The sequence below is a fragment of the Danio rerio genome, chromosome 3 (genome assembly GCF_049306965.1).
Source record: "Danio rerio strain Tuebingen ecotype United States chromosome 3, GRCz12tu, whole genome shotgun sequence".
NCBI lineage: Eukaryota > Metazoa > Chordata > Actinopteri > Cypriniformes > Danionidae > Danio > Danio rerio.
In genome coordinates, this window is record NC_133178.1 from 33,859,827 (window position 1) to 33,878,262 (window position 18,436).

Here is an 18,436-nt window from a genome sequence, read left to right on the forward strand (position 1 = left end):
TTAGTAACAGAGTGACCAAATTTATATTAGAATCAGTCTTTGAAAATTAAATCTGTTTATATGTTATGGGGGTTATATTCAGGGATGGGCATTTATGAACCATGTATTTAAAATATGTATTTTAAATACAAAATAGTATTTTGTAATTTGTATTTGACAGGGCTGATAAAAATGGCAAACTATTTTGTATCAAAAAGTATCTTGTTTTTTTTAAAATACTGTAAAATACTTCATAAGAAATCTACATCAAGGCATCACTGATTGGTGCTGTGGATGTTATTGACTCTTCCATTACAATCTTAAGATAAAGAGTATACTGTACAAATAATAGTAGTTTAAGATAGATTGCTAATGCCAAATTTTTGTCGTTAAAACAAACATATATAAAATAAGTCCTACGGTGGCGAATGCTACAATACTTCATTGCTGTTTTAAATGCCATTAATTGATCAGCAGGTCCACTGTAAAGTTAATGAAAAGGAAATATGCAAGCTTTAAGATGTCACAACATATGAAACACAAATATTTAATAACTTAAAACCCCTGATACAGTTTTTACATAAAGTATTTAAGAGTTCAGTAGCAAAAAAAAAAAAAAAGATTTCTGAAAGATTCTGTGAACAAAAAAATTAATTAACTCTTTATTTAACAATTTTTTTAATTATTAAGAGGTTGAATAATCATTATGCAGAGATGATGGCAATTTTACTGGCCACATTTGCTATCAAACATTGTTTACTACACTAAGTCAGTTTAACAGCGAAGGGATTGATAGAATAGGTCTAATTAATGGACGATTTGCGAAGAAATGTCATGCTCCTTTGTAAAGGTAATTTGTAATACTTTTAAAAAAATACTGCATTTTATTTTGAATTTTATAGTTTATTTTGATACACCTAAAATTAAGGTATTTGGAATTTTATTTTAAAATACATTTCAATGTATTTTTGCCCAATCCAGGTTATATGCTTGAAAAAATATGTTATTATAAGTGATAATTTACGATCATATCATGCTCTTCCGGAAAAAGATGGTTTGCACTCTCCAGGTTGGAGGAAAGTCCTTACCCCAGGTGGAGGAGTTCAAATATCTTGGGGTTTTGTTCACAAGTGAAGGAAGGATGGAATGTGAGATTGAAAGGTGTATTGGTGCAGCGACAGCAGTTATGGGGTCAGTATATCAGTCTATTGTGGTAAAGAAGGAGCTGAGCCGAAAGGCAAAGCTCTCGATTTACCGGTCAATCTACGTTCTACTCTCACCTATGGTCATGAGCTTTGGGTCATGACCGAAAGAACAAGATCTCGGACACAAGCAGCCAAAACGAGTTTCCAATGCAGGATGTAAGGGCGCACCCTTATAGATTGGGTGAGGAGCTCTGTCACCCGGGAGGAGCTCAGAGTAGAGCCGCTGCTCCTTCACATCGAGAGAAGTCAGCTGAGGTGGCTTGGGCATCTGTTTCGGATGCCTACTGGGTGCCTACCTAGAGAGGTGTTCCAGGCAAGTCCCACTGTGAAGAGGCCTCGAGAAAGATCCAGGACACGCTGGAGGGACTTTGTCTCTTGGCTGGCCTGGGAATGTCTCGAGATCTCCCCGGAGGAGCTGGAGGAAATATGGGGTTCTCTCCTAAGACTGCTGCCTCTGCAACACGGCCCCGGAAAAACAGTTAAAATAGAGTTGAGAGATGAGATCATATTATTGTGCAAGGTAATGATTTAACATGATTTACTAATATTAGTCCTCACAAATGAATGTGCAGTTCTGAAATGAATTAGATTATTAGGGTGCACTGTTTTATGTGTAACTGGCTTGTACTCATGCCAGTTTAATCAATGATCGAGGACTTTTAGTTACCTGAATTATTTTTCATATTCACTCATGTCCTTTTATTTTTTCTTACAAGCTATGCAAATTAAAGTACCGTTTTGGTGCGTTTTGTACAACCGGTCATGTGATGTCAACATGTAAAATGCCCATGAGGGGGCGACCCGCTCCATGCAGAATAAAATCACCCTTTTTCCCCCAGCACTTATCTTTATCTCTCATGGCAGTAAATGTTTATAACGTTATCTCTAAAACCTAAACGCTTTGTTTAAGAGTAGAACAGTTTAATTACAAAAAATAAATACCGACTGCACCTTTAAGTTTGAACCCAAATAGGCGTTCATCCGACCTACTCCATATTCAGTATCAACAAGGCAGCATGATTGGCAGATTCCCTTCAATTATAAATGTTCACGAGCCTCATAATTCATCAGCTCGTAAATGTTTCCACACTGTCTCCTTCTCGTAATGCTGTCGAGCGGATTTTAATGTAAATGCGTAAGAGGTTTGACAGAATCTCTATCAATCAGCTCTGCTCGCCAAAGGTAAATGAGTGGGAGGGTGGGAGGAGTCTTGTAACAGCGCGTCAGTGTGTGTCTGGGTATGTGTGTGTGTGTGTGTGAAAAGAGAGAGAGAGAGTGTACCGGTGAAGGCACTTGGGCGGAGAAGGAAGCGAAGCATCGCGCCTGAGAGTTGATCGCAGTCTGAAGCTTTTGCGTTACATGTGCGCAACTCACTCCAGTGTCCAGGCTCGTGCAAACTTTCCCCGCTTTTAGAATGGCAGAGCCGGCGAACAGCGATGGAGAGGAGAGGAGCGCACCCATGAGGGGTTTTGCCCGGCAAGGCGCCCTGAGACAGAAGAACGTTCACGAAGTCAAGAACCACAAGTTTATCGCTCGCTTCTTCAAGCAGCCTACTTTCTGCAGCCACTGCACGGACTTTATCTGGTAAGGAGTTTGCGGGCTTTGCAAGGTGTATGGCAAGCTGTTAAAACAGTGAGATAGGAAGGCTAATTCGTTTTTTTGTGATATTAGTTTTGATTTGTGCTGCTAATGAATGTATTAGGGACTATTATTTAAACGTTTTCATGACAATATGCATTGTGCATAGGCCTATTGCTATATTCTTAGTAGGTTATGCACTTATTAGTCTTTTTATTTAACTTTTTTGATGGTTAACTTTTTTATATAGTGATGAAGAGTACTTGAATCTCTTCTAAAAAGTATGTTAAATCCACCATTAATAAATTGTAATTCATTTATTTTTAATTGAAGGCCCTGATAGACTTACCTTGTTACTTTTCTAAATTAAAATTAATTTAAGATTTTATATGAAGATCTAAATGAAATTCGCACAGCCGACTGTGGAATTTAGATGAATATTGTGGATTTTTTTTGCAAAAAAGATGAACACGCAACTAAAATTACTGCTGCAAAAGAAAACAACAGCTAAGAAAGCGTCTATACTTAGCAATGTTTACATTTGGATAAATTTGACACATAAATCGATAGTTCACCCTAAAACATAAATTCAGTCATCATTAATTTACTTGTCCTCCATTTGTTTCAAATTAGTTTGAGCCTCTTTCTTTTGAACACAAAGTATATTTGAAAATATTTATAAAAATGTTTAAAACCTGTAGTCATTGATTTACAATGGATGTCAATGGCTACCAATTTCGAACATTCTTCAGAACATTTTATTGTGCGTTTAACAGAATAAAGATAAAGGTCTGGAACCCTCTTGAGGGTGAGCAAATAGTGCATAGTTTTTCAGTGAAATATCCCTTTAAACAGTCATGTCACGCTTGCAATAGCACTTACAATAATGTTGCTTTGCAGGGATTCTCAATCTCGGTCCTGGAGGTCCGGTGTCCTGCAGATTTTAGCTCCAACCCCAATCAGACACACTTTGCCTAGCTAATCAAGCTCTTACTAGGCATTCTAGAAACATCCTTGCAGGTGTGTTGAGGCAAGTTGGAGCTAAAAACTGCAGCACACTGGACCTCCTGGGCCGAGTTTTAGAAACCTTGCATAAAAAACGGTCAGTATTGATTGGATTAGATTAGATTTTAATATTTACTGAATTGAATAAAATGAAATGTTGATATTCAAGTCTAAGAAAACAGAGCCTCAGAGCCTCACCTACCTATTACATAATTATCAGAGATTATTGGTAATTTGAAGGTGTTTACTTGCTTAAGTAAATGTTTCTGGAAAGCTCACTTTTGACAAGCTGTTTCATGAAATGAGCTTGTAACAAACTTAGCTTTGACCTGATTTTCTTTTCTTTCTTTTTCTTTTTAATGTGTGACAACATATTAAAAAAGATTTTTTAGATTTTATTTAAAAGTGTATTGAGGCCTTAAATGTCAAAGTGGCTTTCCATGGATGTGGACCTGTTACAGCTCAGGTGTAAAACTGTCCACTTTGCCTTTAGACCTACAATGTGCAGCATAATTGAGTACACCCATTTTGAAAATGAATATTTTTTTCCATTTCTCAGTGAATATAGGCAATTTTGGTGCGTTTGAACAAAATTGATTTCTTAAATAGATATTTATTAAAATAATATTTTAGCCACCAAACATCTTTAAAAATAGAAATGTAATACAATTAAATTTAAGCGAAATGTTGAAAAAAGAAATTGCAAAGTACAAAATTTTAAGCAAATATTTTCATTTTTTGTTTTTTTTTCTTTTTTTTGTTAGATAATAGATCTAGTTTTGTCTTCAGTTATGACTAATCTAATGTTTATGCACAAATATAGTATTGTATAGCTTCCTATAAAAAATATGAATTTAAAAGATAGATTTGTAAGGGGTGTACTTGTATATGCTGAGCAATGTATGTACCTTCTGTCTACAGAGGCAGTTTCTTTAATGGGCATCTTCTTTTTTTAGGGCTCAGCTGACTCGCCTATACCCAAAATGTGGTTTTAGTAAGAGCTCCCTTAATTTTGAGAAACAATGATTTAACTAAACAAAGGATGTAAATTGTAGAGTCAAATAAAAATGTAGAAATATGAATAAAAAATAACATAATTGCATAGTGCAATAAGAAATTTTTACTAAGAGGTAACCATAAAATGATAAAATTCTATGAATTAGTTATGCAATTTATTTTAAATGTATTCATTGTTTTTATCTTTCAGGGGTTTTGGGAAACAAGGATTTCAATGTCAAGGTAGGATTTTACTATTTACATTATATTTTAACAGTTACTCTGGAAGTGCCTCTTTTGTTGTTTGTGAATATCTTTCAGAAACGGTAAAGCCTTCAGGTTTATATAAGAATCTTGAATGGTATTTATATTTGATAAAATAGTGCAACTGGAGGACATGTTGACAGTGTTGAGTCTTAAATAAGTTTGTAAGGTCCATTTTGGAATTTTTTATTTTTTTTTGAGGATCTTCAAGGTTTCCACCCCTGCAAGGATCTTGTGAACCAAAATGATGCTTGAAATCATTTGCAGTTTATGATGATATCATTCAAAACCCATTGACAGTCAAATTGGAATGACAGTTTGATAAATTTCAATATCTTCACTTCTCTGTTCAAACAGATTTCTAATAAAACCCTAAATCACACCATTTATATTCTGAATCAGACTTCAGTTTCATATCGTCTGGCTCATTCGCACCAAATTTCAAGCATGTTTAATGAATCATTTTAACAAGTCTTAAGGTCATTTTGCCTGTATAACTGCTCAGATTTGTAGCATTCACAGCAGATGTTCTTGTCTCCCGTTTGCCTCTTGTTTCTGCTAAATTTGATGAGGCATTTCTTATTGAAGTGTGAACATGTTTGCCATTTCATCATGTTGAAGTTCACTTGGAAGCGTGTGGTTTGTAGCTGATGACCAGCAGATAGCAGTTTTCTTCACCGTATGAGTCTAAATTACCCTGGAAATGTGATTTTTAATTCCAGCTCCCCTCTTACGCACTAAAGACACTGTATGTTCTTTAAGGCGACTGCAATTACCGGTCACGGCAGGTCAGTGGCACCCTCTGCGGTGCTGCGCTTCTCCATTTTTCCACCGCAGGCTTTAGCGCTAGCTCTAATTACAGGTGTGCAGATGAGTGCAAGATGACTTTACCTGCTCTTTCTGTTCTCTCCCTCTGTTCCTTGCTCTTTTTCTATCGACCACGTTGTCAAATCTATTCACTTCTCCTTTAGACCTGTTGAAACCCTGCACTGATTTGCGCTAGCTCTCCTGGCTGTCTGTGGATTTCCCTATATTGGAGCTGAAGGAGAAAGGGAATTCTTCTACAAGGTCATGCTCGGGCATGGTGAAACCTGAGGGTCTCTGCTGGAGAGCAGGGCTGGTTGTGCCCAGCAGAGTGAAGCTTTGTTAGAACAGTGTTGGAAACATACGTCTTGTTTATTATTAATGCCGTTTGCGCAGTTTCTTCTCTTCCATTTGGTTTGGAGCAAGAGCAAGGCTAGGTTTTCACATAATGATTTAAAGCAGAGTAGGAGTAAAAAATTCATGGTACTTTTATTTTTTTGGTGGTGTGGAGTTTTAACACATTGATTTTCATAGATTTTTGTTGAATAGATAACAAACCTGCAAACATGCAGTGGTTTGAGATGAGAAGGGCTGAGTATAAATGAAGACAGAAGTGTTTCTTTAAAGGGGTGGTCCACTACAATATCATGTTTTAAACTTTAGTTGATGTGTAATGTTGCTGTGTGAACACAAACAACATCTCTAAATGTAAGACGCTCAAAGTTCAATGCAAAGGAAGACATTCGCTTTTACAGAGTTAGCTTAGAATTTGGGGACTACAAAAACACATCCAGACTAGTGAGATCACAAGGGCTTCCATTTACGCGCATTCACCAAGCGCACACCCTGCGAAGGGGCATGGCCAGAGGCGCTGTAATGTTATAGCAGAGAAAGCTAAAATGCCATCCAAACGCTGCTATTTCCACAGAGCTTGTTCTGTTTCTCTATTTGGGCTTCCAAAGGATACAACACAGAGAGAAGTGCTTACTGTAGGGTTGGGCAATTCTGACTAATTTAGCATCGTACGATGTTTAATATGAAACATCGCAATGGACGATGGCATCGTCTTCATAGGCGGCGGTGAATTAATTATGAATAATTAACTAATTCATAACGAATTAATTATTTGTAGCTTTTTAGTTATTTGTAGCTCAGGTAGTTTTAACTACCTGACCCGCATGGACTTTGTTTTACCCATAAACAAATCGTAGAGTAAATGAATAAAGATAAGTTACACACATAATTACCACCTGTCAATCACTTTTTCCGTGGGATGCGTGAATAGGCGTGAATAGGCAGAGTGACCTGTGTCACTATAATGGCATCTGTAAAAAAAGGTGCACAACCAACAGGAACCAGCCAACAGTATCTGAGGTGTTCGCTAAAATTACCAAGTACAAGAGTGATCGTGAAAGATTGAAGCAGTCTACTGACCCGCTGACTGCCTGGACCCGCTGTCTCAAGCACATGGTCACGTGATGTGCATTTTCAGCGGTAGTGTGAAAGGAGGGCTGCTTAGAAATACTAAACGCCAGTGTGGATGTGGATCGTTTTCGTTCTAATATGCCATTTAAAAACTAAGACCTATTAGTGTAAGCAGGGCCTTACTGTGTGTTTTTCATGAGCGGATTTGCAATGGGGGGCGGGGCAGAGGATCGCGATGTCGGCTCAGCATCGTCATCTCTGTCGGCCATCGGTGATGGACGATGGCATCGTCTATCAGCCCAACTCTAGCTTACAGTTTAATTTTAATTATGTTCCAGAGAATTATGAAAAAAATAAATAGCTAGCAATGCTGTGAAATTAATCGAAAATCCAGATTTGATTTAGATTTTGGCTTCTAATGAATATTAATTAGTGTAATAAGGCAAGTCAATGTATAGCAGTAGTTTCTTCAGCAGACAATCAAAAATTTATAAATAGCTTAAAGGGGCTAATAATATTGAGCTATTAAAATAGGTTTCAAAATATTTAAACCTGCTTTTATTCTAGCCAAAATAAAACGAATAAGCCTTTCTCCAGAAGAAAACATATTATAGGAAATACTGTAAAAATTCCTTTTAAACATCGTTTGTGAAATATTTATATAATAAAAAAATCACAGAAGGGCGAATAATTTTGACTTCAACTGATAATTGTTTTGAATAATGATTGTAATAATGATTACAATTATGACCAAAGTAATCGTGATTATGATTTTTCCCATAATCAAGCAGCCCTATTAGCTAGCATTTAACAAAGGATAGCTTCCAAAACCTCTCCCAGTTCAGTGCTGGACTCATCCAACAAATAAAGCTGTGGAATGTGTCACAACCTGAAAGTATTTTAACTTGTTAAAATTGATCAACTACATGCACAATTTCTAGCGTGTACAGTTAGCGTGTACATGCACAGTTTTTAACAGGAAATGCTGTTTGGCACCGCTAACTCTTTAGCTACAAATTCATATTTATCAGTCAAACTGCTGTAAACAACCACAATCTTCAGCAGCACTGCAGTGTCTCTCTATGTGGATGCTTTCCGTGCATTCTACATCTCAGCTAATGAATTTGCAAAAGATATGTGAACGTTTCATATTACTTACACATGCTTATTCTGAATATATGTAAAAGACACTTGTCAGATGTTATTTTAGAGAGCAGGCGTGAGGTTATGCTGTGTTCTCTTAATGTTTCTGTCTAATTCAGGTAGCTAACGCTGCTAACAGCTGCTCTTACTGGACTGTTCACACAGCGGAAAGCTTGTGCTTGGAGGGGCGTGAATTGGTGATGTGAAGCCGATCAGTGAATTACAGCGGATTATGTTAGCTGACCAATCAGAGCCTCTTGAGGGCGGGTCTTTGATCCTCTTTGATTCCTCTTTCGGAGGAACTAGGAAAATATGACAGTTGTTTTCATGTTAGTGGAATAGCAGTATAATCTTAGTAAGATATATGAAAAAATAACCTGATTTTCTACAAGTGAAGCATGAGCCCACATTGCTTTGCATCTTATAAACACAAAGAAGCCTTAAAAAATACAGTCTGGACCACCTCTTCAAAGTCAGCATGATTTGGAAATTGCATATTCCCTATAGTGATGTGGATGAATTAAAAGGGTTGTTGAACTGGAAAAATACATGAAGCTGGAAATTATTTTTTGCATTGATAATCATTTATTAAAGAAAATTTCCATTTTCTTTATAGGGGAAATCATTTATTAACAATAGCTAACTGTAAAAACTGTAAAACAGACAGATCTGTAGCAAGCTTTGTTATTTGTATATACTTTGAACCCATCTGGTTGTAATAAATAACATGTTTGCATTAATCATCTTATTTTTTAAACGATGCAGAATTATATGCAAATTTTGCAATAAATGTGAAATGTATAGATTTTTATAGGCGTAAATAACATTTATATTTATGTTTTCATATTTATTTTGTTTTGTCAATCGTGCTACATGGTTTGATTGAAGGTTTGAAGCGCTTTAGCATAGACTTCCCTGTGGGAAAATCCCTGTGGGAAAAATGATCATGAAAAATCCTTCCAGAATCTGTTCTGCTGAAAAAGGGGTGCACTGCATTGATTGGATCAGTGTGGTTAACTATTGATTAGCCGCATGTGATTGACAGGTTGTTCCACCCTCACTCCAGTAAACGCTTAATCAGAGAAGAGATGTCACTGAGGTTGGTGGAAATGTATGTGTATGTGTGTGCTGGATTAGCTGTACTTGTGAGTAGTCAATTATAGTGAAATATGAAAACGACCCCACTAGGACATTTTACTGGCCTCACTAATTAAAAAGGCTAATAAACTGGCCATAACATGTTTTCATTAGTACCTAATTATTTGCACTTGTTTCTGTGAGGGTTGGGTTTAGGGGTAGGGATAGGTTTAGGTCACAGACGGTATCATTAACCTGATATAAAAAAACAATTGAAGACTGTGTATTGTTCTCACAGGAATGGAAAGCTGTGTGTGTGTGCACTCTATATTTTTATAATTACTGTATAGTAATTAAAATATAATATTTGAAGCGTTCAGATCCAAAAACCTCTAAGTGCCATCAGAAATGTTCCTCTAAAATTTGTGTTTTTCTCAGCCTCCTGTGTTTATGGTAAGTTATTTCACTTTAAAGGAAAATAACCCATTGTTTGCACTGAGAGTAAAATAACTGAAACAACACGCAATAGTCTGAGAAAAATACAAATTTTAGATAATAATTTCAGATGGCACTTAACGGTTTTTGCATCTGAACTCTTTATATAAATAAAAAAATTTAAAACTTAGAAGTGCTTTTTCGTCCTCCCTTGTAAGTCACTTTCGATAAAAGCATCTGCTAAAAGTGTAAATGTACTGCACATTTATCAATGTATATTTTAAGTCGACACTAGTCTTTAATTCAAACATTTAGATTAAAGGTAGAAAAGTTAATGGGCATTAATTCTGTCAAATCTTCTTTTTTGTAGATTTTAAATGTCTGTAAATGTTATTTGTAACTGTGATAGAATCCTGATGTGTCGTCATCCACAAACCATAAACAAAAGAAAATGCAGAACTGTATGTAAAAATTTAGGATCATTTAAAAAGGAAAAAAGGTGAAGTGAATTATTGACACAGTCAAATTTTCTTTTAATATCATCTACAAAAACGAACCAAGAAAAGTGCTTTATTCTGTAACTTCATGATTTTATTTTTGGCTTTTGTATGATAATTTTGGTACCCTTTTAAGAAAAACTAGTTGACCCACTACTTAATTTAACCACTCTTGAAATTAAAATCTTTAGAGGCAACATCATATCAAATATCAAGGTTTTTACACAACCTACAGTATTCTTGCATTATTTCTTTTACTGCTCTAAACAGTATTTGTACTATTTTCACTATTGTGCAGTACTAATTATGGACTAGTCCACACGGAATTAACCTGTAGCACCAGTTCAAGGTTTTGCCTTTTTGTCTATGTCAATATTTCCAGGGTCAGCCTGACATGAGGTTTGACAAATCATTTTGCAGGCACATTTTCCAGTAGTATCTGTATGCAGCCTTTATGATGCAAGCTGAGATTGCATCGCTCGGAGATGCAGTGTCAGACACTATGCACTCAATGGAGCTAGTGACCTCACTGTGAGGGGTAGGGTTAGGGGTGGGGTTAGGTGAGTGCATTAAAAAGCATTGGATGCAGCACAGATTGCATCTACAACAGGAAGTATGAACCAATACGCACACTGCGTCTAACGTAAATCTGTAAACCCTATGTATTTAGTGAGATCACCATGATTTCATCCATTAAATTGTGCAAAAGTGAATGTAAAAGTAAATAGTACAATAAACCAGTGAACACCTTGATGTCAAAATGACACCAAGAAACGCATCAAAAATGCTAATTGATTTGATGTCAAAACATTGACTTCCCTTTGACACCCACACGCCTTATAAACACCAAATAAATAATGACAACAAAAATTATTATAATTTAAGAAAGTTGTATTACTCTGAAAGCTTCAGTTCCAGATTTACATTGGATTTTACATGCTTCCAATGCGTAGGCATCAAAAATTAAATACAGGACAGTCCTGTAAATCATTTCTGATGTGTTTTTGACAACAATGTTAAATGTCAATTTGATGTTGTTTTGACAATAAGATAGCAGTTTTGTCAAAAATATTGATATATCAGTAATGAAATATTTAAAGTGTTTAATATTTAATATGTGTTAATATTAAGATTTTAGGACTTTGTATTAATCAAAAAATAATATTGCATTAGAGTTTTTTATTATTATTCATTGCACTTTTGGACTTAAGGACTGCTGACGTACATGGTATAACGGTAATATGGTTTAGTTTTTTCCCTCTTTTTCCTTAATTTTTGTTGCCTTTTAATGTTGTGAAATCCACTTGTTAAGTGTGACGTAATGCGAAGGGGCTTCCATGTCCAAGTGATCTTTCAAACTGTATGGGGAGACTCATTAAATGGCAATAATAAACGTTTACAAAGCGATGTAATACTTTTGAAAATCATGATCACAATGTATATGTCCATGCCTAATATCCGATGGCCAGAAAGTGATTATTTTTTTATAAATTGTTAAAATTTTTGTATTTGTGATGCAGCAAGTCCAGAGACCGATGTGTACATTATGATTTTATATAAAATTCTCTTTAAAGTGTTGTATGAAAAACACTTAAACAAAAAATTAACGAATAAACCCTAAACTAATATTTACTCAATTCAAATGAGTAGTGACTTGGACCCGGAAACAGTATTCCATAAATCATTACTTAACAAGCGGATTAGTTCCCTACAGTATCGAAAATGGTATCGAATATCGATATTTTTCAAGGTATCGTATTAAAGTTGGAAATTCCAGTATTGTAACAACACTGCAAGGTAGTCAATTTACATAAAATGTCGCTTTTTTTTAAAATATTGTTTTGACATCAAGATGCCCACAGGGAAGCCTTCAACATGAACATCGTTTACTTCAAGGGAAGTTGTGTAAATGTTCTATATTGCTTAGTGCCTATTAAGTCTTTAATGTGAGTTGTACTACCAATCTATTAGCTCTTGACCAGCAATGAGACAAATAACAAGCTAGGCACACACTTACAAGTTAAGTTAGCATTCCCAATGTCAATTTTAGTGTGAGTAGAAGGTAGAAAGAGACTACTATAAGAGTAAGGTTTCTCTGGAATGCCAGCACAGCTGTGATCTGCCTCTTCCTTAATCATCAGTGTGTGGAAAACAGTGAGTAAATAATAAAAGAGGATTTCCTCTTGCTGTCGGCTTAATGGTGAGCCAGCTGCTTAGGAGAGCCTCTTTTGCCTCCTCAGTCTTAATTGCAAAATTACGAGTTCGAAGAAGAGCTGCTACATCTGGATAAAGCCGAGGAGGAGAAAGAGAGGAGCAGAGACGGAGAGAGAAGGAATGTGAATTTGAAAAACTGTTGGCGTAAAGATTTGGGAATGACAACCACATTTAAATGCATGAGTGAATCCCTTAATTTACCATTCGTTGTGTGTATGAAACATGACTCACTGCTGGAATCGTGTTGATTGACATGCTGGTTGCCATAGAAACGCTCTGGGGTCTTGCGTGTTTTGTATTTGCTATTTTTGACCAGAGTAATAATAACTTGTCCGATTTGGCAATTTGATTCAAATCACCATCAACAGCGACATTGTGTTTTGCATATGCTTGGATGTTTGTTTCACAGAGCGTACTCTAGCTGTGTTGCCAAGTCCCTGTATTAGAAGCAATCTTTGGGCTTTTATTGCTATAAATGCTATGGAGGCAAGTGCAGATTGTGGTTTATTTGTCCAGTCAAAGCTTTTTGGATTCATGTCGGTTTTTATTTGCTTGCTGTTGTGCGCTGTGTGTCTCACATCATCTGGCAACGTTTCAATTCAGTCAGAATTCTTTCCTGCACCACTCAAGCAAACACACATCTGTTTAAATACATTATTAAAATCTTGTCAATTATGTGTATACTGTGCAAGGATATATACACTAGTTATCGCATACAGACTTTGAGAATGTGTCAGTACTGCCGCCACATTTGTACAGTGCTCCCAGGAAAAATGTAATTCAACTGGACTAGTCAAGACAAAAGCCAATCTGAAGATGCTGGACTTTTGCAAAGCAAACAGGTGTAAAGGCAAACAAAGCATAACATTGCATAGGTAAGCTTTCTTTTTTTTAATAATTTTGTATTTCTCACTACAATCAATCCGCTCCAGAGTTTGTTTCAATCAAGCCGAGACCACCTCATTCAGACCATCTCAGAGCGATTGTTTTGCCACAGATCCAAGCGCCATTACTAGATTCACATATGCCAAATGAACCGCGCTAACTGGGGAAATGCGCCAGAATGGTTCCAAAACAAAAGTCTTGGTGTGAAAGCACACCAAGAAGAGTGAATTGCTAAACATATTTTTGCTGTAATGTATCACGTACGAGTCAGGACTTACAAACTTATTTGTGTTGCCAGATCAGGTTAGAAAGCGCAATATACAAGAAAATGGCATAATAATAATCCTAAATGAATCCTGTTTTCAGAACAGATCAAATAAATTGTTCATTTTCAATCAGACATTTTTGTTTTGTTATGTAATATATTAGTACTAAATTAGCAAATTAAATTTTTAGATTGTGTTATATTTGTGTCCTATTGGTAGGTGAGTACAGAATATGATTAAGCACTTACATTTTTCAATACAAAAATGTCACGTGTGTGACTTATTTGTGTTGCCAAATGTTGTTAGAAAAAAACTGTATTCAAGAACATGAAGATAGTAAATCTAAATAAATACTATTTCAAAATAAAGGAAGTGAAGTAATTAGGTTTAGTAGGTCATTTTTGCAAGATAATATTTGCATTGTTTGATATTAAACTGTATGAATATAATAAAGTATTATTATTATTATTATTATTATTATTATTATTATTATTATTATTATCATACATTCATTTATTCATTCATTAATTTTTTGGGCTAAGTCCCTTTATTAATCTGGGGTTGCCACAGCGGAATGAATCGCCAACTTATCAAGCATGTTTTACGCAGCCGATGCCCTTCCAGCCGCAACCCATTACTGGTAATATTATTATTATTATTGTTATTATTATTATTACCTATTATTGTGATTATGATATGTTATCAGTCCATGTTTCGGCTTTTAGGAGAGTTAAAGTGATAGTTCAACAAAAACTGAAAATTCTGTCATCATTTACTTACCCTTTACTTTTTACTTTAGATAAAAAAACTGTATTTAAAAACAAGCCAATAGTAAATCAGCTACTATTTCAAAATAAAGAAAGAGAAGAAAGTATGTGTAGTAAAGCATTATTGCAAACAATTAGCACTGTTCAAGTCCTGTCTGGACTGTTAGTCCCTTTATTAATCTGGGGTTGCCACAGCAGAATGAACCACCAACTTATCCAGTATATGTTTTACGCAGTGGATGCCCTTCCAGCTGCAACCAATTTCTGTGAAACATCCATACACACTCATTTACACACACTATAGTCAATTTAGCTTACCCAATTCACTTATACCACATGTTTTTGTGTGAGTGAGTGACACCAACTGTAACTCCGCAAGAGTTATCCCCCTCTCTACAGACTTGTGCGAAGGCCCGGATGTCTCTAGTGCTGCCGTAATATTTGTGTGGTTTCCCTGGAATGGGTCTACTATGGGGTGTGGGATACCCGACACCCAAAAAAACCCTCATATATATATATATATATATATATATATATATATATATATATATATATATATATATATATATATATATATATATATATATATATATATATATATATATATATATATATATATGTATATATATATATTAGTTCAACAAACGATTACCTCATCCTGGAATTGTAAAAAAAGGTGATATTTATTTACAAGGATGATAATAAAATGCTCACTGCAAAATACATGTAAAGTGACCCGGTCAAAAAAAACAAACAAACTGTAAAAAAAAAACTTTAATTAACCTTTAAAGTTTTGGGCAGGAAAAAATTTGTAAAATAACAATCGTAAATTACAGACATTTACTGTAAAATAACAAAGTAAATTACAGTAATTTACCGGAAATTTCTGTAATTTACCTTCTGTTATTTTATGGTAAAAGTCTGTAATTTAACAGTCATTATTTTACAGATTTTTACAGTGTATGCACAAGAAAAAATAAATAGCAAAAAAAAAAAGTCTCAAATAAACAATAAAAAATATAAAGATGTGTATATACAACATGAAAACAAACAAACGCTATTTCTACAGTATATAAGAGAATATACAACACAAAGAGAATTGCTCACTGTTCTGCCACAACGCTCGCTAGCCAGCAAGTTTTCAGCCTTCTTCAAATTGTCTTCATTGGTGTTCACCTAAAGAAAGAAACGGGTGACGCGGTGGCACAGTGGGTAGTGCTGTAGCCTTACAGCAAGAAGGTTGCTGGTGTGAGCCTTGGCATTTCTGTGTGGAGTCTGCATGGGTTTCCTCCGGGAGCTCCGGTTTCAAGACATGCGGTACAGGTGAATTGGGTAAGCTAAAATTGTCCGTATTGTATGTGTGTGAGTGAGTGTGTGTGGATGTTTCTCAGTGATGGGTTGCAGCTGGAAGGGCATCCGTTGCGTAAAACATAGATAAGTGCATGGTTCATTTCGCTGTGGCGACCCCAGATTAATAAAGGGACTAAGCCGTAAAGAAAACGAATGAATGAATAAAGAAAGAAATTAAAAAAGCCACTTTCCACTTGAAGAAGAGTTAATAGTGAGGAAATTTTCATTTTAGCGTGAGCTATCCCTAACAAATGCTTGATTGATGGAAAAAATAAATGCACATGTAAAGTGTATTTTGGATTTAAAATCATTTTAGGATGTGAGTCACACTAGAATAAAGCATTGGAGACTGACCAGTCTGAATCACTCAGACATCAAGACATCCAGAATACATCTTTAGCAGCCATTTTCCTTAACTGTACACCCTGCACCTTTCAAAAGCACCCTGATGATTTCACAACGCGTCTTCGACCACTCACCTTCTGCCTAAATGCCCTTGGAAAACCAATGCAGACCGTGATTGCATTTATATATTTGTGATGCAGGGGGAGTCTCACACCTCGCTATGTTCTGCGCAAAGACAGAACAGATCCACATCTGAAGGTGTGGGCCGTTTAAAGCCCCTATAAATAGCGTAAGTGTTTCATGAAGGAGTGCTTAAATAAAAGGGGGGGTTGGGGGTTGTGTGGGTGTTCGGGGAGATCAGTAGTATATTTGAAATGCATAGATGAACTGCGATCATCAGAGAACACGACATCGCTTCGCATACGTCATTGGCCTGTTTTTTATCTTTTTTTTGTGAGAATAATTCATGTGTTTGCTCCATTTTAGCAGCTTTGGATTGCCATGTTCCAGACAGTAGCCTCATTTTGAGAGGGAAAAATATAAATGATCAATGGAGACATAAGGCACTGCTGCGCTCTGCTGTTGTGAGGAGAGAGGCTTGGATCTTGAATTTATTTCCTTTGAGAAAGAGACCGTTAACAGTTGGTCTTGTAATAGTATAGAGCTCTAAAATGTATAGCATTGATTTAATTGGGCTTTTGAAGAAATAGTATTGGAATTTTTGACCTTTTATTTTGGATTTTGGTATCATAAATACACTTAGTAGTTGGAGACATTAGTTGCATCCAAAATGGGCCACTTCAAAATTCTTATGGTATGATAACCTTGGATAACATCATAATGGTTTGACAGTAATATCTGGGTATGTATATGTCTTAAAACAACTGTTCCCCCCATTGAACACAATACATTTTATTAAAAGAAACATTTAAAATATTTTGGAGCAGTAAACATCTCAGGTTAAATAATAAAATTAAATGATTTTTGGTATCTTCACTAGCTTCAAAAACACAGATTATTTCCAACTTGAAAAGGCATCTTGGGATAGATGTTGTACAGTAGTATACAGTAAGCCACTGCACTTTTTAGGTCTATTGCATGCTTGGATGTTGGTGCTCTATTTGTTTTTCAAATGTTTCTTGAATTGTGGCCTGACCGGTATGATATGGAGGGTCCTTTTCAGCTGGAGATACTGTTGCCCTAAAAAAACTAAACAAACTAGTTGTAAAAAACTGGTCTCCCATCCATGTGGTCTACCATCCAGGTACTGGCCAGGCTCAGCTTTGGTTACTCACTATAGCTAAGCAGGGCAGATCCTGGTCAGTACCTGGATGGGAGACCACATGGGAAATCTAGGTTGCTGTTGAAAGGGGTGTTAGTGAGGCCAGCAGGGGGTGCTCAGTCTGTGGTCTTTGTGAGTCCTAATGCCCCAGTATAGTGAAGTTGACACTATACTGTCATTGAGCACCATTTTTTTGACAAGACATTAAACTAAGGATGAGACTCTCTGCGGTCATTAAAAATCCCATTGCATTTCTCATAAAGAATAGGGGTGTAACCCAGTGTCTGGGCCAAATTCCCTCCATTTGCCCCATCATGGCCTCCCAATCATCTCCATATCGAATTGGCTCTATCACTGTCTCGCCACCTATAGCTGGTGTGTGGTGAGTGCACTGGCGCCATTGTGCTGTGGCTGCCATCACATCATCTAAGTGGATGCTGCACACTGATGGTGGAGTGAAGAGACAAACCTCCCTCATGATTGTGAAGTGCTTTGGGTGTATGACAAAATGTTTGAAAATGTTAGCAATTTAGAAAATCTTTGAGAAAATTTTAAACCCTTGACTTTTCCAAATCGTGGTAAACCTTGAAACGTTTAACGGTTATTGTCCCTATGCCTATGAAATACTATCCCATGAAATTAGCATAATACCAAATGGAACACAGTTGTTTTTTATTATTATTATTAATCAGAATTACAAACCTTTTCCCAGTCAATGTTTAACAGCTGTCAATAGGGCTGCATGATATTAGAAAAAACGTACATTGCGGTATTTGATTTTCGGTGATTTATATTGTGACGTTCATCTGAATAGCTCTATTTAAAAAAGACTTAAAAATGTACTATTGATTGGGATAAAAAAACTGAGAAATAGAGTAGAGTAACAATATAAATGGAGTTTACAGTATTTAGATACAGA

The 18,436-nt window shown here is 35.9% G+C and overlaps 1 protein-coding gene across 2 annotated transcripts in view; it reads left to right on the forward strand.

Moving 5' to 3' along the window:
- The first annotated feature begins 2,454 nt into the window (after window positions 1-2,454).
- The window catches only part of prkcbb (protein kinase C, beta b), a 261,820-nt gene continuing 245,838 nt past the window's right edge, over window positions 2,455-18,436 (forward strand). Inside the window, 2 exon segments of one of the 2 annotated variants that reach the window (NM_200978.1) lie at window positions 2,455-2,768; window positions 4,975-5,006. In NM_200978.1, coding sequence (NP_957272.1) covers window positions 2,599-2,768; window positions 4,975-5,006 — 202 coding nt within the window. In that variant the 5' untranslated portion in view covers window positions 2,455-2,598. 2 annotated transcript variants of the gene reach the window in all.